The sequence below is a fragment of the Triticum urartu genome, chromosome 6A (genome assembly GCF_056163025.1).
Source record: "Triticum urartu cultivar PI428250 chromosome 6A, HENAU_Tu73, whole genome shotgun sequence".
Lineage (NCBI taxonomy): Eukaryota > Viridiplantae > Streptophyta > Magnoliopsida > Poales > Poaceae > Triticum > Triticum urartu.
This window is the reverse complement of record NC_141878.1, coordinates 123,993,155-124,010,048: the sequence shown is the minus strand read 5'-3', so window position 1 is coordinate 124,010,048 and position 16,894 is coordinate 123,993,155. Positions and strand designations below refer to the sequence as shown.

At 45.8% G+C, this 16,894-nt stretch overlaps 1 protein-coding gene across 1 annotated transcript; it reads left to right on the top strand.

Annotated features, from left to right (window-relative positions):
* Positions 1-11,234: 11,234 nt before the first annotated feature.
* Positions 11,235-11,930, top strand: LOC147964406 (uncharacterized). The gene is made up of 2 exons (XM_087528097.1): positions 11,235-11,631; positions 11,707-11,930. The coding sequence occupies exons 1-2, from the start codon at positions 11,235-11,237 to the stop codon at positions 11,928-11,930; spliced, it is 621 nt and encodes a 206-aa protein (XP_087384223.1).
* The last annotated feature ends 4,964 nt before the right edge of the window (positions 11,931-16,894 follow it).

Here is a 16,894-nt window from a genome sequence, read left to right as displayed (position 1 = left end):
TGATCCCGTGACCAGACACTTGGTCACTTTGAGCTCATTATGATGATGCATTACCGAGTGGGCCCAGTGATACCTCTCCGTCATACGGAGTGACAAATCCCAGTCTTGATCCGTGTCAACCCAACAGACACTTTCGGAGATACCCGTAGTATACCTTTATAGTCACCCAGTTACGTTGTGACGTTTGGTATACCCAAAGCACTCCTACGGTATCCGGGAGTTACACGATCTCATGGTCTAAGGAAAAGATACTTGACATTGGAAAACTCTAGCAAACGAACTACACGATCTTGTGCTATGTTTAGGATTGGGTCTTGTCCATCACATCATTCTCCTAATGATGTGATCTCGTTATCAATGACATCCAATGTCCATAGTCAGGAAACCATGACTATCTGTTGATCAACGAGCTAGTCAACTAGAGGCTTACTAGGGACATGTTGGTGTCTATTATTCACACATGTATTACGATTTTCGGATAATATAATTATAGCATGAATAAAGACAATTATCATGAACAAGGAAATATAATAATAATGCTTTTTATTATTGCCTCTAGGGCATATTTCCAACAGTCTCCCACTTGCACTAGAGTCAATAATCTAGTTACATTGTGATGAATCGAACACCCATGAAATTCTGGTGTTGATCATGTTTTGCTCTAGGGAGAGGTTTAGTCAACGGATCTGCTACATTCAGGTCCGTGTGCACTTTACAAATATCTATGTCTCCATCTTGAACATTTTCACGAATGGAGTTGAAGCGACGCTTGATGTGCCTTGTCTTCTTGTGAAACCTGGGCTCCTTGGCAAGAGCAATAGCTCCAGTGTTGTCACAGAAGAGCTTGATCGGCCCCGACGCATTGGGTATGACTCCTAGGTCGGTGATGAACTCCTTCGCTCAAATTGCTTCATGCGCTGCCTCCGAGGCTGCCATGTACTCCGCTTCACATGTAGATCCCGCCACGACGCTCTGCTTGCAACTGCACCAGCTTACTGCCCCACCATTCAAGATATACACGTATCCGGTTTGTGACTTAGAGTCATCCAGATCTGTGTCGAAGCTAGCGTCGACGTAACCCTTTACGACGAGCTCTTCGTCACCTCCATAAACGAGAAAAATTTCCTTTGTCCTTTTCAGGTACTTCAGGATATTCTTGACCGCTGTCCAGTGTTCCTTGCCGGGATTACTTTGGTACCTTCCTACCAAACTTACGGCAAGGTTTACATTAGGTCTGGTACACAGCATGGCATACATAATAGAACCTATGGCTGAGGCATAGGGGATGACACTCATCTCTTCTATATCTTCTGCCGTGGTCGGACATTGAGCTGAGCTCAATTTCACACCTTGCAACACAGGCAAGAACCCCTTCTTAGACTGATCTATATTGAACTTCTTCAATATCTTATCAAGGTATGTGCTTTGTGAAAGACCTATGAGGCGTCTTGATCTATCTCTATAGATCTTGATGCCTAATATATAAGCAGCTTCTCCAAGGTCCTTCATTGAAAAACTCTTATTCAAGTAGGCCTTAATGCTGTCCAAGAGTTCTATATCATTTCCCATCAAAGTATGTCATCTACATATAATATGAGAAATGCTACAGAGCTCCCACTCACTTTCTTGTAAACGCAGACTTCTCCATTAGTCTGCGTAAACCCAAACGCTTTGATCATCTCATCAAAGCGAATGTTCCAACTCCGAGATGCTTGCACCAGCCCATAAATCGAGCGTTGGAGCTTGCACACCTTGTCAGCATTCTTAGGATCGACAAAACCTTCCGGCTGCATCATATACAATTCTTCCTTAAGGAAACCATTAAGGAATGCCGTTTTGACGTCCATTTGCCATATTTCATAATCATAGAATGCGGCAATCGCTAACATGATTCGGACGGACTTCAGCTTCGCTACCGGTGAGAAAGTCTCATCGTAGTCAACCCCTTGAACTTGTCGATAACCCTTAGCGACAAGCCGAGCTTTATAGATGGTCACATTACCATCCGCGTCTGTCTTCTTCTTAAAGATCCATTTATTTTCTATGGCTCGCCGCTCAACGGGCAAGTCAGTCAAAGTCCATACTTCGTTTTCATACATGGATCCTATCTCGGATTTCATGGCTTCTAGCCATTTGTCGGAATCCGGGCCCGCCATCGCTTCTTCATAGTTCGAAGGTTCACCGTTGTCTAACAACATGATTTCAAAGACAGGGTTGCCGTACCACTCTGGTGCGGAACGTGTCCTTGTGGACCTTCGAATTTCAGTAGGAACTTGATCAGAAGTATCTTGATCATCATCATTAACTTCCTCTCTAGTCGGTGCAGGCACCTCAGGAACATTTTCTTGAGTTGTGCCATTTTTCGGTTCAAGAGGTAATACTTCATCAAGTTCTACTTTCCTCCCACTTACTTCTTTCGAGAGAAACTCCTTCTCTAGAAAGGATCCATTCTTGGCAACAAAGATCTTGCCTTCGGATCTGAGGTAGAAGGTATACCCAATAGTTTCTTTAGGGTATCCTATGAAGACGCATTTTTCCGACTTGGGTTCGAGCTTTTCAGGTTGAAGTTTCTTGACATAAGCATCGCATCCCCAAACTTTTAGAAACGACAGCTTAGGTTTCTTCCCAAACCATAATTCATACGGTGTCGTCTCAACGGATTTCGACGGAGCCCTATTTAAAGTGAATGCGGCAGTCTCTAAAGCATATCCCCAAAAAGATAGCGGTAAATCGGCAAGAGACATCATAGATCGCACCATATCTAATAGAGTGCGATTATGACGTTCGGACACACCATTACGCTGAGGTGTTCCAGGCGGCGTGAGTTGTGAAACTATTCCACATTTTATTAAGTGTGTGCCAAACTCGTGACTCAAGTATTCTCCTCCACGATCTGATCGCAGGAACTTGATTTTCCTATCACGTTGATTATCAACCTCACTCTGAAATTCCTTGAACTTTTCAAAGGTCTCAGACTTGTGTTTCATTAAATAGATATACCCATATCTACTCAAGTCATCAGTGAGGGTGAGAACATAACGATAGCCACCGCGAGCCTCGACACTCATTGGACCGCACACATCAGTATGTATGATTTCCAATAAGTTGGTTGCTCGCTCCATTGTTCCTGAGAACGGAGTCTTGGTCATTTTACCCATGAGGCATGATTCGCACGTGTCAAATGATTCATAATCAAGAGACTCTAAAAGGTCCATCTGCATGGAGCTTCTTCATGCGTTTGACACCTATGTGACCAAGGCGGCAGTGCCACAAGTATGTGGGATTATCATTATCAACCTTACATCTTTTGGTATTCACACTATGAACATGTGTAGCATTACGCTCGAGATTCATTAAGAATAAACCATTCACCATCGGAGCATGACCATAAAACATATCTCTCATATAAATAGAACAACCATTATTCTCAGATTTAAATGAGTAGCCATCTCGAATTAAACGAGATCCTGATACAATGTTCATGCTCAAAGCTGGCACTAAATAACAATTATTAAGGTTTAAAATTAATCCCGAAGGTAAATGTAGAGGTAGCGTGCCGACGGCGATCACATTGACCTTGGAACCATTCCCGACGCGCATCGTCACCTCGTCCTTTGCCAGTCTCCGCTTATTCCGCAGCTCCTGCTTTGAGTTACAAATGTGAGCAACTGCACCGGTATCAAATACCCAGGAGCTACTACGAGTACTGGTAAGGTACACATCAATTACATGTATATCACATATACCTTTCGTTTTGCCGGCCTTCTTGTCCGCTAAGTATTTGGGGCAGTTCCGCTTCCAGTGACTACTTTCCTTGCAATAAAAGCACTCAGTCTCGGGCTTGGGTCCATTCTTTGGTTTCTTCCCGGCAGCTTGCTTGCCGGGCGCGTCAACTCCCTTGCCGTCCTTCTTGAAGGTTTTCTTACCCTTGCCTTTCTTGAACTTAGTGGTTTTATTCACCATCAACACTTGATGTTCCTTTTTGACTTCTACCTCTGCTGATTTCAGCATTGCAAATACTTCAAGAATGGTCTTTTCCATCCCCTGCATATTGAAGTTCATCACAAAGCTCTTGTAGCTCGGTGGAAGCGACTGAAGGATTCTGTCAATGACCGCGTCACCCGGGAGATTAACTCCCAACTGAGTCAAGCGGTTATGTAACCCAGACATAGTGAGTATGTGCTCATTGACAGAACTATTTTTCTCCATCTTACAGCTAAAGAATTTGTCGGAGACTTCATATCTCTCGACCCGGGCATGAGCTTGGAAAACCATTTTCAGCTCTTCGAACATCTCATATGCTCTGTGTCTCTCAAAACGCTTTTGGAGCCCCGGCTCTAAGTTGTAAAGCATGCCGCACTGAACGAGGGAGTAGTCATCGGTACGTGCCTGCCAAGCGTTCATAACGTCTTGTTCTGCAGGGAGAACAGGTGCGTCACCCAGCGGTGCTTGTAACACATAATCTTTCTTGGCAGCTATGAGGATGATCCTCAGGTTCCGGACCCAGTCCGTATAGTTGCTGCCATCGTCTTTCAGCTTGGTTTTCTCTAGGAACGCGTTGAAGTTGAGGACTACGTTGGCCATTTGATCTACAAGACATATTGTAAATATTTTAGACTAAGTTCATGATAATTAAGTTCATCTAATAAAATTATTCAATGAACTCCCACTTAGATAGACATCCCTCTTCTAGTCATCTAAGTATAACATGATCCGAATCAACTAGGCCGTGTCCGATCATCACGTGAGACGACCTAGTCAACGTCGGTGAACATCTTCATGTTGATTGTATCTTCTATACGACTCATGCTCGACCTTTCGGTCTTCTGTGTTCCGAGACCATGTCTGTACATGCTAGGCTCGTCAAGTCAACCTAAGTGTTTGCATGTGTAAATCTGTCTTACACCCGTTGTATGTGAACGTTTGAATCAAACACCCGATCATCACGCGGTGCTTTGAAACAACGAACTGTCGCAACGGTGCACAGTTAGGGGAAACACTTTCTTGAAATTATTATGAGGGATCATCTTATTTACTACCATCGTTCTAAGTAAACAAGATGCACAAAACATGATAAACATCACATGCAATCAAATAATAATAATAGTGACATGATATGGCCAATATCACATAGCTCCTTTGATCTCCATCTTGGGGCTCCATGATCATCTTGTCACCGGCATGACACCATGATCTCCATCATTGTGTCTCCACGAAGTTGCTCGCCAGCTATTACTTCTACTACTATGGCTAACGCGTTTAGCAATAAAGTAAAGTAATTTACATGGCGTTTCTCAATGACACGCAGGTCATACAAAAATAAAGACAACTCCTATGGCTCCTACCGGTTGTCATACTCATCGACATGCAAGTCGTGATTCTTATTACAATAGCATGAACATCTCATACATCACATATATATCATTCATCATTCATCACAACTTTGGCCATATCATATCACAAAGCACTTGTTGCAAAAACAAGTTAGACGTCCTCTAATTGTTGTTGCAAGTTTTATGTGGCTGAAGTAGGGTTCTAGCAAGAACGTTTTCTTACCTACGTGAAAGCCACAACGTGATTTGTCAACTTCTATTTACCCTTCATAAGGACCCTTTTCATCGAATCCGCTCCAACTAAAGTAGGAGAGACAGACACCCGCCAGCCACCTTATGCAACTTGTGCATGTTAGTCGGTGGAACCGGTCTCACATAAGCGTACGTGTAAGGTTGGTCCGGGCCGCTTCATCCCACAATACCGTTGAAGCAAGATAAGACTAGTAGCGGCAAGAAAGTTGACAACATCAACGCCCACAACAAATTGTGTTCTACTCGTGCAAGAGAACTACGCATAGACCTAGCTCATGATGCCACTGTTGGGGAACGTTGCAGAAAACAAAAAATTTCCTACGGTTTCACCAAGATCCCTCTATGAGTTCATCTAGCAACGAGTGATTGGATGCATCTACGTACCTTGTAGATCGCGAGCGGAAGCGTTCAAGGAACGGGGATGAGAAAGGCGTACTCGACGTGATCCAAATCACCGGAGATCCTAGCACCGAACGCACGGCACCTCCGCGTTCAACACACGTACGGTCAGCGTAACGTCTCCTTCTTCTTGATCCAGCAAGGGGAAAGGAGAGGTTGAGGAAGATGGCTCCAGCAGCAGCACGACGGCGTGGTGGTGATGGAGCTGCAGTACTCCGGCAGGGCTTCGCCAAGCACTATGGAGGAGGAGGAGAAGGTGTTGGAGAGGGAGAGGGAGGCACCAAAGGCAAGAGATGAGAAGTCCTCCATCTCCCCCACTATATATAGGAGGGCCAAGGGGGGGGGGCGCCGGCCCTAGGAGATCTAATCTCCTAGGATGGTGTGGCCAAGAGGAGGAATCCCTCCTCCCCAAGGCACCTAGGAGGTGCCTTCCCCTTCTAGGACTCTTCCTCCTTGAAACCCTAGGCGCATGGGCCTCTTGGGGCTGGTGCCCTTGGCCCATGTAGGCCAAGGCGCACCCCCTACAGCCCATGTGCCCCCCCGGGACAGGTGGCCCCATCCGGTGGACCCCCGGGACCCTTCCGGTGGTCCCGATACAATACCGGTGACCCCGAAACTTGTCCCGATGCCCGAAATAGCACTTCCTATATATAATTCTTTACCTCCGGACCATTCCGGAACTCCTCGTGACGTCCGGGATCTCATCCAGGACTCCGAACAACATTCGGGTTACTGCATATACATATCCCTACAACCCTAGCGTCACCGAACCTTAAGTGTGTAGACCCTACGGGTTCGGGAGACATGTAGACATGACCGAGATCGCTCTCTGGTCAATAACCAACAGCGGGATCTGGATACCCATGTTGGCTCCCACATGTTCCTCGATGATCTCATCGGATGAACCACGATGTCGAGGATTCAAGCAACCCCGTATACAATTCCCTTTGTCAATCGGTATGTTACTTGCCCGAGATTCGATCGTCGGTATCCCAATACCTCGTTCAATCTCGTTACCGGCAAGTCACTTTACTCGTACCATAATACATGATCCCGTGACCAGACACTTGGTCACTTTGAGCTCATTATGATGATGCATTACCGAGTGGGCCCAGTGATACCTCTCCGTCATACGGAGTGACAAATCCCAGTCTTGATCCGTGTCAACCCAACAGACACTTTCGGAGATACCCGTAGTATACCTTTATAGTCACCCAGTTACGTTGTGACGTTTGGTATACCCAAAGCACTCCTACGGTATCCGGGAGTTACATGATCTCATGGTCTAAGGAAAAGATACTTGACATTGGAAAACTCTAGCAAACGAACTACACGATCTTGTGCTATGTTTAGGATTGGGTCTTGTCCATCACATCATTCTCCTAATGATGTGATCTCGTTATCAATGACATCCAATGTCCATAGTCAGGAAACCATGACTATCTGTTGATCAACGAGCTAGTCAACTAGAGGCTTACTAGGGACATGTTGGTGTCTATTATTCACAAATGTATTACGATTTCCGGATAATATAATTATAGCATGAATAAAGACAATTATCATGAACAAGGAAATATAATAATAATGCTTTTTATTATTGCCTCTAGGGTATATTTACAACAACAGTGTATTTCGAAAGTGGTCTTATTTCAAAGCCCTCGCCACAAGAAAAATGAATATGCAAATGGATAATAAATTGGACTCTTACTTCAAAAGATATCGTAGATTCAAATGTGAAAGTAAAAAAAGGGGGTCAACACCCCATACCTGCATGCTACGAATCGCCTCTTGTTCAAAATGATGGCTTCATAGAATTTTACTCACTTCTAGCAAATTTAACTAAAAAAACGTTTTAGCTACGATTGACAATGAGTAATGCAAATCATACGGAGAGACTTTTTATAGGACTGGAAGTAGTAGGCCGTAAATCATGCATCGGCACGCAACAATTAGTACGACAAGTCTGCAAAACGCTTTTGCAAATCAATGCGTGGCTGGCCGGATACTGTCAGCGTACGTGGCGATCAACTGCGTGCCTAGCCGCTTTTGTGAATTTGTCTATTAGGCTGGTTACAACGGGCAAGAACGTAAGCTAGTAACTTACACATTTCTCTAGACTATATTACTACCTCCATAGTGGGTAGGAACATCTATGTAGTGTCATGCAACGATGTATTTATTAGGTTATAGACTCATTGTTTTTTGAAGTGCGTGATGTTCCGATAACTTAGCTAGTTACCACAAACACCTCTTTCTTCATTAAATATGTGTCATATAAGCAAAGTTGTATTGAAATGTGTGATGTTACTCCTAAGTTCATTTTCATTGTGACCAGCCTTAATTTGGCATGTTGCGTAAACACAAACGCATGTTGCCATCTGCTTGGCCGGAAACCACCTCGCGATCTTGGTTTGTCCTGCTTGGAGGCTTTGGTGCATGTGCATTTTGCGTATCCGTGCGTGCAGACGGAGCCAGGGAGAGCAGGACACGATCGATCGGTCAGTTTTCACCGATCACCGAGACGCATGCGCAGCATGCAACCGGCACCATTTTTACATGCCAAAAAGTACTCTCGAGGTTTATTTCGTCCCGTCGCATCGAGTAGGCAGCAGTCTTGACACGAGAAAAGAGAAGATCACAAGTTACTTTTTTTTGAAGATCACAAGGCTACTACCGGTGAAACAGTGAATTGATTAGTTGATCATGATCGGCCCATCCATCCATCGGCCGGCCCCGGCCACATGCGAGCGAAGCCAGCACGAAGGCGACGGCGACGACGACGACGACCGGAGCCCGCGCTGGCTCGGAAACGACACGCGCCTCGGGTGGCGCGGTCGCGCGGGAATCTGCCGCCGCAGTGAGCGGCAGTGCGAGGGCACAGAGACACGGCAGCGCTGGCCGGGGACAGACAGGACGCGCGTGCGTTGGGCGGGCGCCGGGCCGTGGCGGCAAACAGTGGTTCGTGCCCGTGAGCCCTGCCAGGCCGATATCATATGACCATTGGGGACTAGCCGACGACGGTTTTTTCGCTCCTCTGCCCGTCTGGTCTTGGCCTGTGGATTTGCTTGTTTCTGATGAGTTGATCGATCTTGGATCTGGTTCGTTTTGGAGGCGTGTTATCAGGCCTGTTGCCGCCCTCGTCTGTCTACAGCGCCCGTGCTTCGCCATTTGCAGGTTGGGGGACTGGCCGCCCATGGTTTGGTTTACTTCCCCTCAATCCACGGCTGAAAAATCGGTGCCCCTGCGCTACCGTCCATCCCAGAGGAATCCATCGCCTGGATACGGATCATCATCTCACATGCAGCGCAAATCTACTTATCAGGGACCCTTTCACCCACAAGGACCTTCAGTAACTTCGGTTACTGGACTAATTGACAAAAAACTATCACATTTCACGTAAGCGTCCCACAAAACTACCACATTTTAAAAACAGACCAAAAACTTTAGTTTAGCGCTGGTTTCGTGACAAAAAACTACCACATCGCGTTGATGACCGTTTGAAGTGTTTTAAACGACTTTCTAACAGACCCGGCCCACCGGTCAGGACGGCGGCCGCGCTAACGGCTAACGGCGCTCGCCTGCCGCCCGTTAGCCGCGCGTGTCGGTCGGGCCCGGTCGAACCAGGCGTAACCTGGCCGACCGGCTCGCTCCTCGTCCTCACCACCTCACTCTCCCCCGACCTCACTGTCCTAACCCTAGCCGTCTTCATTCATGGCGGCGGCGGATCCAAACTCCGGCGCCGAATCGCTTGGAGGAGCGCCTCCCGACGTGGTTGGCGGCGGGGATGTCGTCTTCGTTGAGATTGATAACTGGCTAGGCAGCAGTAGCTTTGCGGTCGAAAACCAATCCCAGCCTCAACCTGAGCCGTCCCAGACGATTGTGAAGAGGCGCAACGTTGAAGAGAAGAGGCGTGTAGCAGCGTTGAAGAGAAGAGGTGCAGCTCGAGGCCGGTGCAAGCTTCCTTGTCCTGCTGGCGGCGCGAGGTATGGCAACTGATCTGTAATTGTTTTTCTGAAATGATTTGTTTTGTTAGGAATCACCATATACAGGATAGTTTCATAGTTAGATTTACATTAGAACCATGTTTGAGCACAACAGGAATTGAAATCTGCTGAGAACATGAACAATTTGTTTTGCTGTGACTGAATCCAAAATGTAAAAAACTAGAAAATTTGAATTGTCAGACACTAAATATTGTGCAGACCATTTAATTATAAATTTTCCAATTTGTGGTGCAGTATTGATGACCCCAAGTGGGAAATTTGGTTCCATTTCTTAGCTAGAGAATCTGTGGTTAGAGGAATTTACCCGTCAGACATATCATTTTTGACTATGGTTTCTCTCATTCGGAGTGAGGGCTATGGAGCTGATGATTATATGTACTATGTTGTCGATGAGGAGAAAGGAATAGAAGGTATGGAGCATCTTGGTTCTGAACATGATGTGCAGCAGATGTTGATTCACTTTGAGAGGGAAAAGAGTGTGAACATACGAGTTGTCAGAGCAGATGAGCCATGTAATGCAGATGAAAATAGAGATAGTTATTTTGCTGAACATTGCATTAACACTCAACAAAGTTGCACAAAGTTGGTGGATGCAATCAGTGACAGAAAGGATGAGCTTAAGCAAAGTTGTCTGCAGATGGAAGCTGAATTTAACCATTTTGAAGGTGACACTGATGTGTCTGAATTTCTTTCTGATGATGCGCAGTCAGGTTCAGATGACAACAATGTGCAATTACATCCAGGTTCCCCCTCTGAAGAAGAAGCTGCACAAGTAGATACATCAGTGGTCCAGAAACTTAAGCCAGTCAGAAACCCTGGTCCAACCATTAGATCCCACCAAGAGGTTCAGAAAGAGGTAAAACCAGACTGGTTTCCTGAAGCAGATGAACTTTGTTTTCCTGGTGATGTTGGCATTAGTGATGAAGAAGAAGAGCCTGAAGGAGCTTTCAAACTAGCAAGTGGTAGGAAGAGAGTGTTGAAGAAGTCAAAGGATAGGGTATGGTTCAATGAGAAGCTTCCAGATCCACATGAACAGTTTTGTAAGGGATTGTGCTTCACCACTGTTTATTAGTTCAGAGATGCACTTAGGGATTTTCACATCAGGACTCTGAGGAATTTCCAATATCACAGAAATGCCCCTGATAGGATTATTGTTTGGTGCTCAGAGAGAGCCCATGGATGTGATTTTCATATCAGTGCATCTAAGATAGCTCATGAAAAAACTTTCTGCATCAAGAAGTGTGATATGCTGCATACTTGTGGAGCATGTGCAGAGACCACAAAGATTACTACAAAGTGGTTGTCCAAATCAGTACAACCAGCATTGAGAGAAGACATTAGATCTCCTGTGGATGCATTAATAAAGAAGACTAAGACTAAATTCTCAGTTGATGTTTCAAGAAGTGTTGCCTATAGGGCCAGGAGGAAGGTTGTTGGTGTGGTGCAGGGTGACCACAAGCAGCAGTACTTGAGGCTGAGGGATTATCTTCAAGCTGTTCTTGATACGAACCCTGGGAGCAGGTGTATTGTAACAACATTTGTTGACCCAGAAAACCCTGCACCCACTCCTAGATTCAAGTACATGTTCTATTGTTTGGCAGCTTCAGAGGAAGGGTTTCTTAATGGTTGTAGACCATTTATAGGTAAATATTTCCTGATTGTGTTGTACATATTTGTGTGTCAATTTTCTTCTGTAGCTAATGTGTGACTCCATCCAGGGCTTGATGGATGTTTCATCAAGTTAACCACAGGACAACAAATTCTTGCTACCACAGGAAGGGATGGCAACAACAACATCTATCCTATAGCTTTTGGTGTGGTTGACAAGGAAGATGGAGACAGTTGGACTTGGTTTTTAACTCAGTTGAGATGCTGCATTGGTAGTGGCAACAAATTTGAAACATACACAATAATATCTGACAGGCAAAAGGTTAGAAACTAAATCATTGACCATAGTTGGTATAGTAATTCACTGAATTATGTGAGTGTGTTCATATGTAGATCTATTTTCTGAATGTACAGGGTTTACTTAAGGCAATAAATGAAGTGTTCCCTGATTCACCTCAAAGATTCTGTCTTAGGCACATATATGCCAACTTCCAATCAGCTGGTTACAGAAGCAAAGAACTAAAGAAGTGTGTTGACAAGGCTAGCTACTCTTATACTAGACATGGGCATGAATTAGGGATGGCAGAGCTGAAAGCACAGTGTGAGGATGCTTGGAAATGGCTCAGAAGTCTCTGCTTGGGCTAGATATGCTATGGACCATACTTGCAAAACAGATCTAGTTGTGAACAACTTTAGTGAAGTCATCAACAAGATGATACTTGATGTAAGATCCAAACCAATAAGGACAATGTTTGAAGGAATCAGGACAAAGCAGATGATCAAGAGGCAACAGACTAGGGAGAAGTTACAGACTTGCAGGTGGACAATCACACCAAATTACTCAGAGATTCTAGAGGAGAATAAAAATATGCCAAGTACTGTCAGGCTGACAAAGCTGGTGAAACAATTTGGCAAGTAACAAGCAAAGAAAAGCAATATTGTGTGGACATGGCAACCTACACATGCGACTGCAAGAGATGAAACATGACAGGTGTACCTTGCAGTCATGGCATATCTGCAATGACAAAACAAAAACTGCATCCTGAGGACTATGTGTCTGAATTCTTCAAGAAGCCATTGTACATGGAGACATACAAAGCAATTATTTACCCTATACCTGGTCCAGATTGCTGGCCTGATACAAACACTCAAGACATTCATCCTCCTGTGTTCAAAGAAAAGGCAGGCAAAAAGCAGACAGTAAGGAGGAAGGGAGAGTTTGAGGTTCCAGCTCCAAGAGACACAAGTAGGATGGGCACTATCACATGTGGAAACTGTGGTTTGGAAGGACACAGGTATACAACATGCAACAAGACTCTGAAGCCTAGTCTTCAGATGAGGAAAAACAAACACTAGGTAATTATTAAGCTTGGAAAAAATCTCAGACATTTCTGAATGAGTACACTTTTAGAAATAAAAGTTATGTTTGACATGCAGGAAAACAGGGCAGTTTACTCTGATATACTTGCTGCAAGAACCACATCAGTCCCTGTTGCAAGAGGTAGAAGAGGAGCACAAACTTCATGTAGGCCTGCTACATCTCAACCAGGTCCTTCTACTTCTGCACCAGGCCCTACACCAAGAGCTAAAAGAGGTAGGACTGCAGGTGGAGGGAGGATCCATGGATTCACTGCACCAAGAGCTGCAACCACTTCAGATATTCAAGTTGGGACCAAGAGGAAGAGGACCCCAAGCTCAAAATTGGCAGGCTACTTCTACTGTAGTGGTAACTACTGAAACCTGTCAGCTCAAATTTGGGAGGTTTTATGTGCACTTTCTTAATTTGTTTAGCACTTTCTGAATTTGTTGTGCACTTTTCTGAACCTGTCGTGCACTATCTGAACCTGTCGTGCACTATCTGAACCTGTAGTGCACTATCTGAACATGTCGTGCACTTGTTGGTGGAAATGGGCCTCAGACTGGGTTCTCATATCGGACCACAGTCCACAAGCCTGCGTAGATGTCTATAAAAAGACCCTAACCTGTCATTTCCCATACCACTAAAACCCTAGCCGCCAACATCACTACAACCCTACCTTAGCCACAAAGATGGATCCAAGCATAGGAGAGGTTGTCGACGACCAGGATGAGAGTTCTAGAGCAGTAAGAAGGGCCGCAAGAGCGGAAAGGAGGAGTCGTAGGGCTCAGGCACGTGAGCAACGCCAGAGGCTGGCTGCAACGATTATGGCAGCCCGCAACTCCCTCGACGTGATGCAGTTCAAGGAGGTGTTCCCAGATGGAACAAATCATCACCGATGAATTGATCATTTGGTGGGCTAGAGATAGTGCAACCTTCCATCGCTACCAAGTCACAAGGGCTAGGTGGAGCAGAATTCTTGATTCTGCGTCTTGAAACAGTTCAAGGTTAAGTTCTTCAATGTTATTTGAATTCTCCAAGTCTCTGGTTCTACTATGTATGTGATGATGTATCTGAAATTTCTCTGAATGTATGCGCACTTGTATGCGTGGATTTGCGGAATTTGTTGAAATTGTACTCTGAATCTATGCGCTTTTGTATGCGTGGATTTTCTGAATTTTCCGAATTTGTGCTCTGAATCTATGCGCACCTGTTGATTTTCTGAATTTGTGCTCTGAATGTATGTCAATTTCTCTGATTTTTCTCTAGAAACAGTATCTCAGTCAACAATATATGTTTTCACCACAAAATAACGATTGCACAACTTTCACCTAACATCACTTAACCAGCACAAGTTTCGGCACACAATAACTACTCCACAACTACCACCCTGTCAACTACTACTGCACAAGTTTTACTTCTCCACTGCCTCACTCCACCTCTCTTTAACTACCCCCCTCTTTCTTCAGCTACTCTACTCACATCACTCTACCTCACGACAACTTCACCTAGCTCAACACCTCTGCACTCACCACTTCCTGCTCCAACCATGGCCGCTTCTTCCTCTTCTTCAGACGCATGGCTCAACCCATTCCCAACTGGCAAGGGATGGGTTGCCATGCTTAATGGTTCAGCGCGCGGCGACGACGACCTCTTCGTGGACTACATGAAGGTCGCCACAAGGTACACCAGCGTTCAAGATCTGGTGGATGGAGCAGACGAAGTGAGAAAGAAGACGACGAGTGAGCAGAAGCAACGCATGGACCAACAATATGGAAACCGAGGTAAGGGGATCCTGCCCATAGATATACTGCTATGGGCAATGAAAGAGGCGGGCTCTGCCGATGCTGGGCAGAGGCAGCGGTGGGCAGACCACCACTACTGTTGGGGAACATTGCAGAAAACAAAAAATTTCCTACGGTTTCACCAAGATCCATCTAGGAGTTCATCTAGCAACGAGTGATCGGATTGCATCTACATACCTTTGTAGATCACACGCGGAAGCATTCAAAGAACGGGGATGAGGAAGGCGTACTCGACGTGATCCAAATCACCGGAGATCCTAGCGCCGAACGCACGGCACCTCCGCGTTCAACACACGTACGGTCAGCGTAACGTCTCCTTCTTCTTGATCCAGCAAGGGGAAAGGAGAGGTTGAGGAAGATGGCTCCAGCAGCAGCACGACGGCGTGGTGGTGATGGAGCTGCAGTACTCCGGCAGGGCTTCGCCAAGCACTATGGAGGAGGAGGAGGTGTTGGAGAGGGAGAGGGAGGCACCAAAGGCAAGAGATGAGAAGTCCTCCATCTCCCCCACTATATATAGGAGGGCCAAGGGGGGGGGCGCCGGCCCTAGGAGATCTAATCTCCTAGGGTGGTGCGGCCAAGGGGAGGAATTCCTCCTCCCCAAGGCACCTAGGAGGTGCCTTCCCCTCCTAGGACTCTTCCTCCTTGAAACCCTAGGCGCATGGGCCTTTTGGGGCTGGTGCCCTTGGCCCATGTAGGCCAAGGCGCACCCCCTACAGCCCATGTGCCCCCCCGGGACAGGTGGCCCCACCCGGTGGACCCCCGGGACCCTTCCGGTGGTCCTGATACAATACCGGTGACCCCGAAACTTGTCCCGATGCCCGAAATAGCACTTCCTATATATAATTCTTTACCTCCGGACCATTCCGGAACTCCTCGTGACGTCCGAGATCTCATCCGGGATTCCGAACAACATTCGGGTTACTGCATATACATATCCCTACAACCCTAGCGTCACCGAACCTTAAGTGTGTAGACCCTACGGGTTCGGGAGACATGTAGACATGACCGAGATCGCTCTCCGGTCAATAACCAACAGCGGGATCTGGATACCCATGTTGGCTCCCACATGTTCCTCGATGATCTCATCGGATGAACCACGATGTCGAGGATTCAAGCAACCCCGTATACAATTCCCTTTGTCAATCGGTATGTTACTTGCCCGAGATTCGATCGTCGGTATCCCAATACCTCGTTCAATCTCGTTACCGGCAAGTCACTTTACTCGTACCATAATACATGATCCCGTGACCAGACACTTGGTCACTTTGAGCTCATTATGATGATGCATTACCGAGTGGGCCCAGTGATACCTCTCCGTCATACGGAGTGACAAATCCCAGTCTTGATCCGTGTCAACCCAACAGACACTTTCGGAGATACCCGTAGTATACCTTTATAGTCACCCAGTTACGTTGTGACGTTTGGTATACCCAAAGCACTCCTACGGTATCCGGGAGTTACACGATCTCATGGTCTAAGGAAAAGATACTTGACATTGGAAAACTCTAGCAAACGAACTACACGATCTTGTGCTATGTTTAGGATTGGGTCTTGTCCATCACATCATTCTCCTAATGATGTGATCTCGTTATCAATGACATCCAATGTCCATAGTCAGGAAACCATGACTATCTGTTGATCAACGAGCTAGTCAACTAGAGGCTTACTAGGGACATGTTGGTGTCTATTATTCACACATGTATTACGATTTTCGGATAATATAATTATAGTATGAATAAAGACAATTATCATGAACAAGGAAATATAATAATAATGCTTTTTATTATTGCCTCTAGGTCATATTTCCAATAGTCTCCCACTTGCACTAGAGTCAATAATCTAGTTACATTGTGATGAATCGAACACCCATGAAATTCTGGTGTTGATCATGTTTTGCTCTAGGGAGAGGTTTAGTCAATGGATCTGCTACATTCAGGTCCGTGTGCACTTTACAAATATCTATGTCTCCATCTTGAACATTTTCACGAATGGAGTTGAAGCGACGCTTGATGTGCCTTGTCTTCTTGTGAAACCTGGGCTCCTTGGCAAGAGCAATAGCTCCAGTGTTGTCACAGAAGAGCTTGATCGGCCCCGACGCATTGGGTATGACTCCTAGGTCGGTGATGAACTCCTTCA

Coding starts and splice junctions, on each gene's coding strand:
- LOC147964406 (XM_087528097.1), top strand. CDS start 11,235: ATGCTGCATACTTGTGGAGCATGTGCAGAGACCACAAAGATTACTACA. Junction 11,632..11,706: donor TGGTTGTAGACCATTTATAG/GTAAATATTTCC, acceptor GACTCCATCCAG/GGCTTGATGGATGTTTCATC.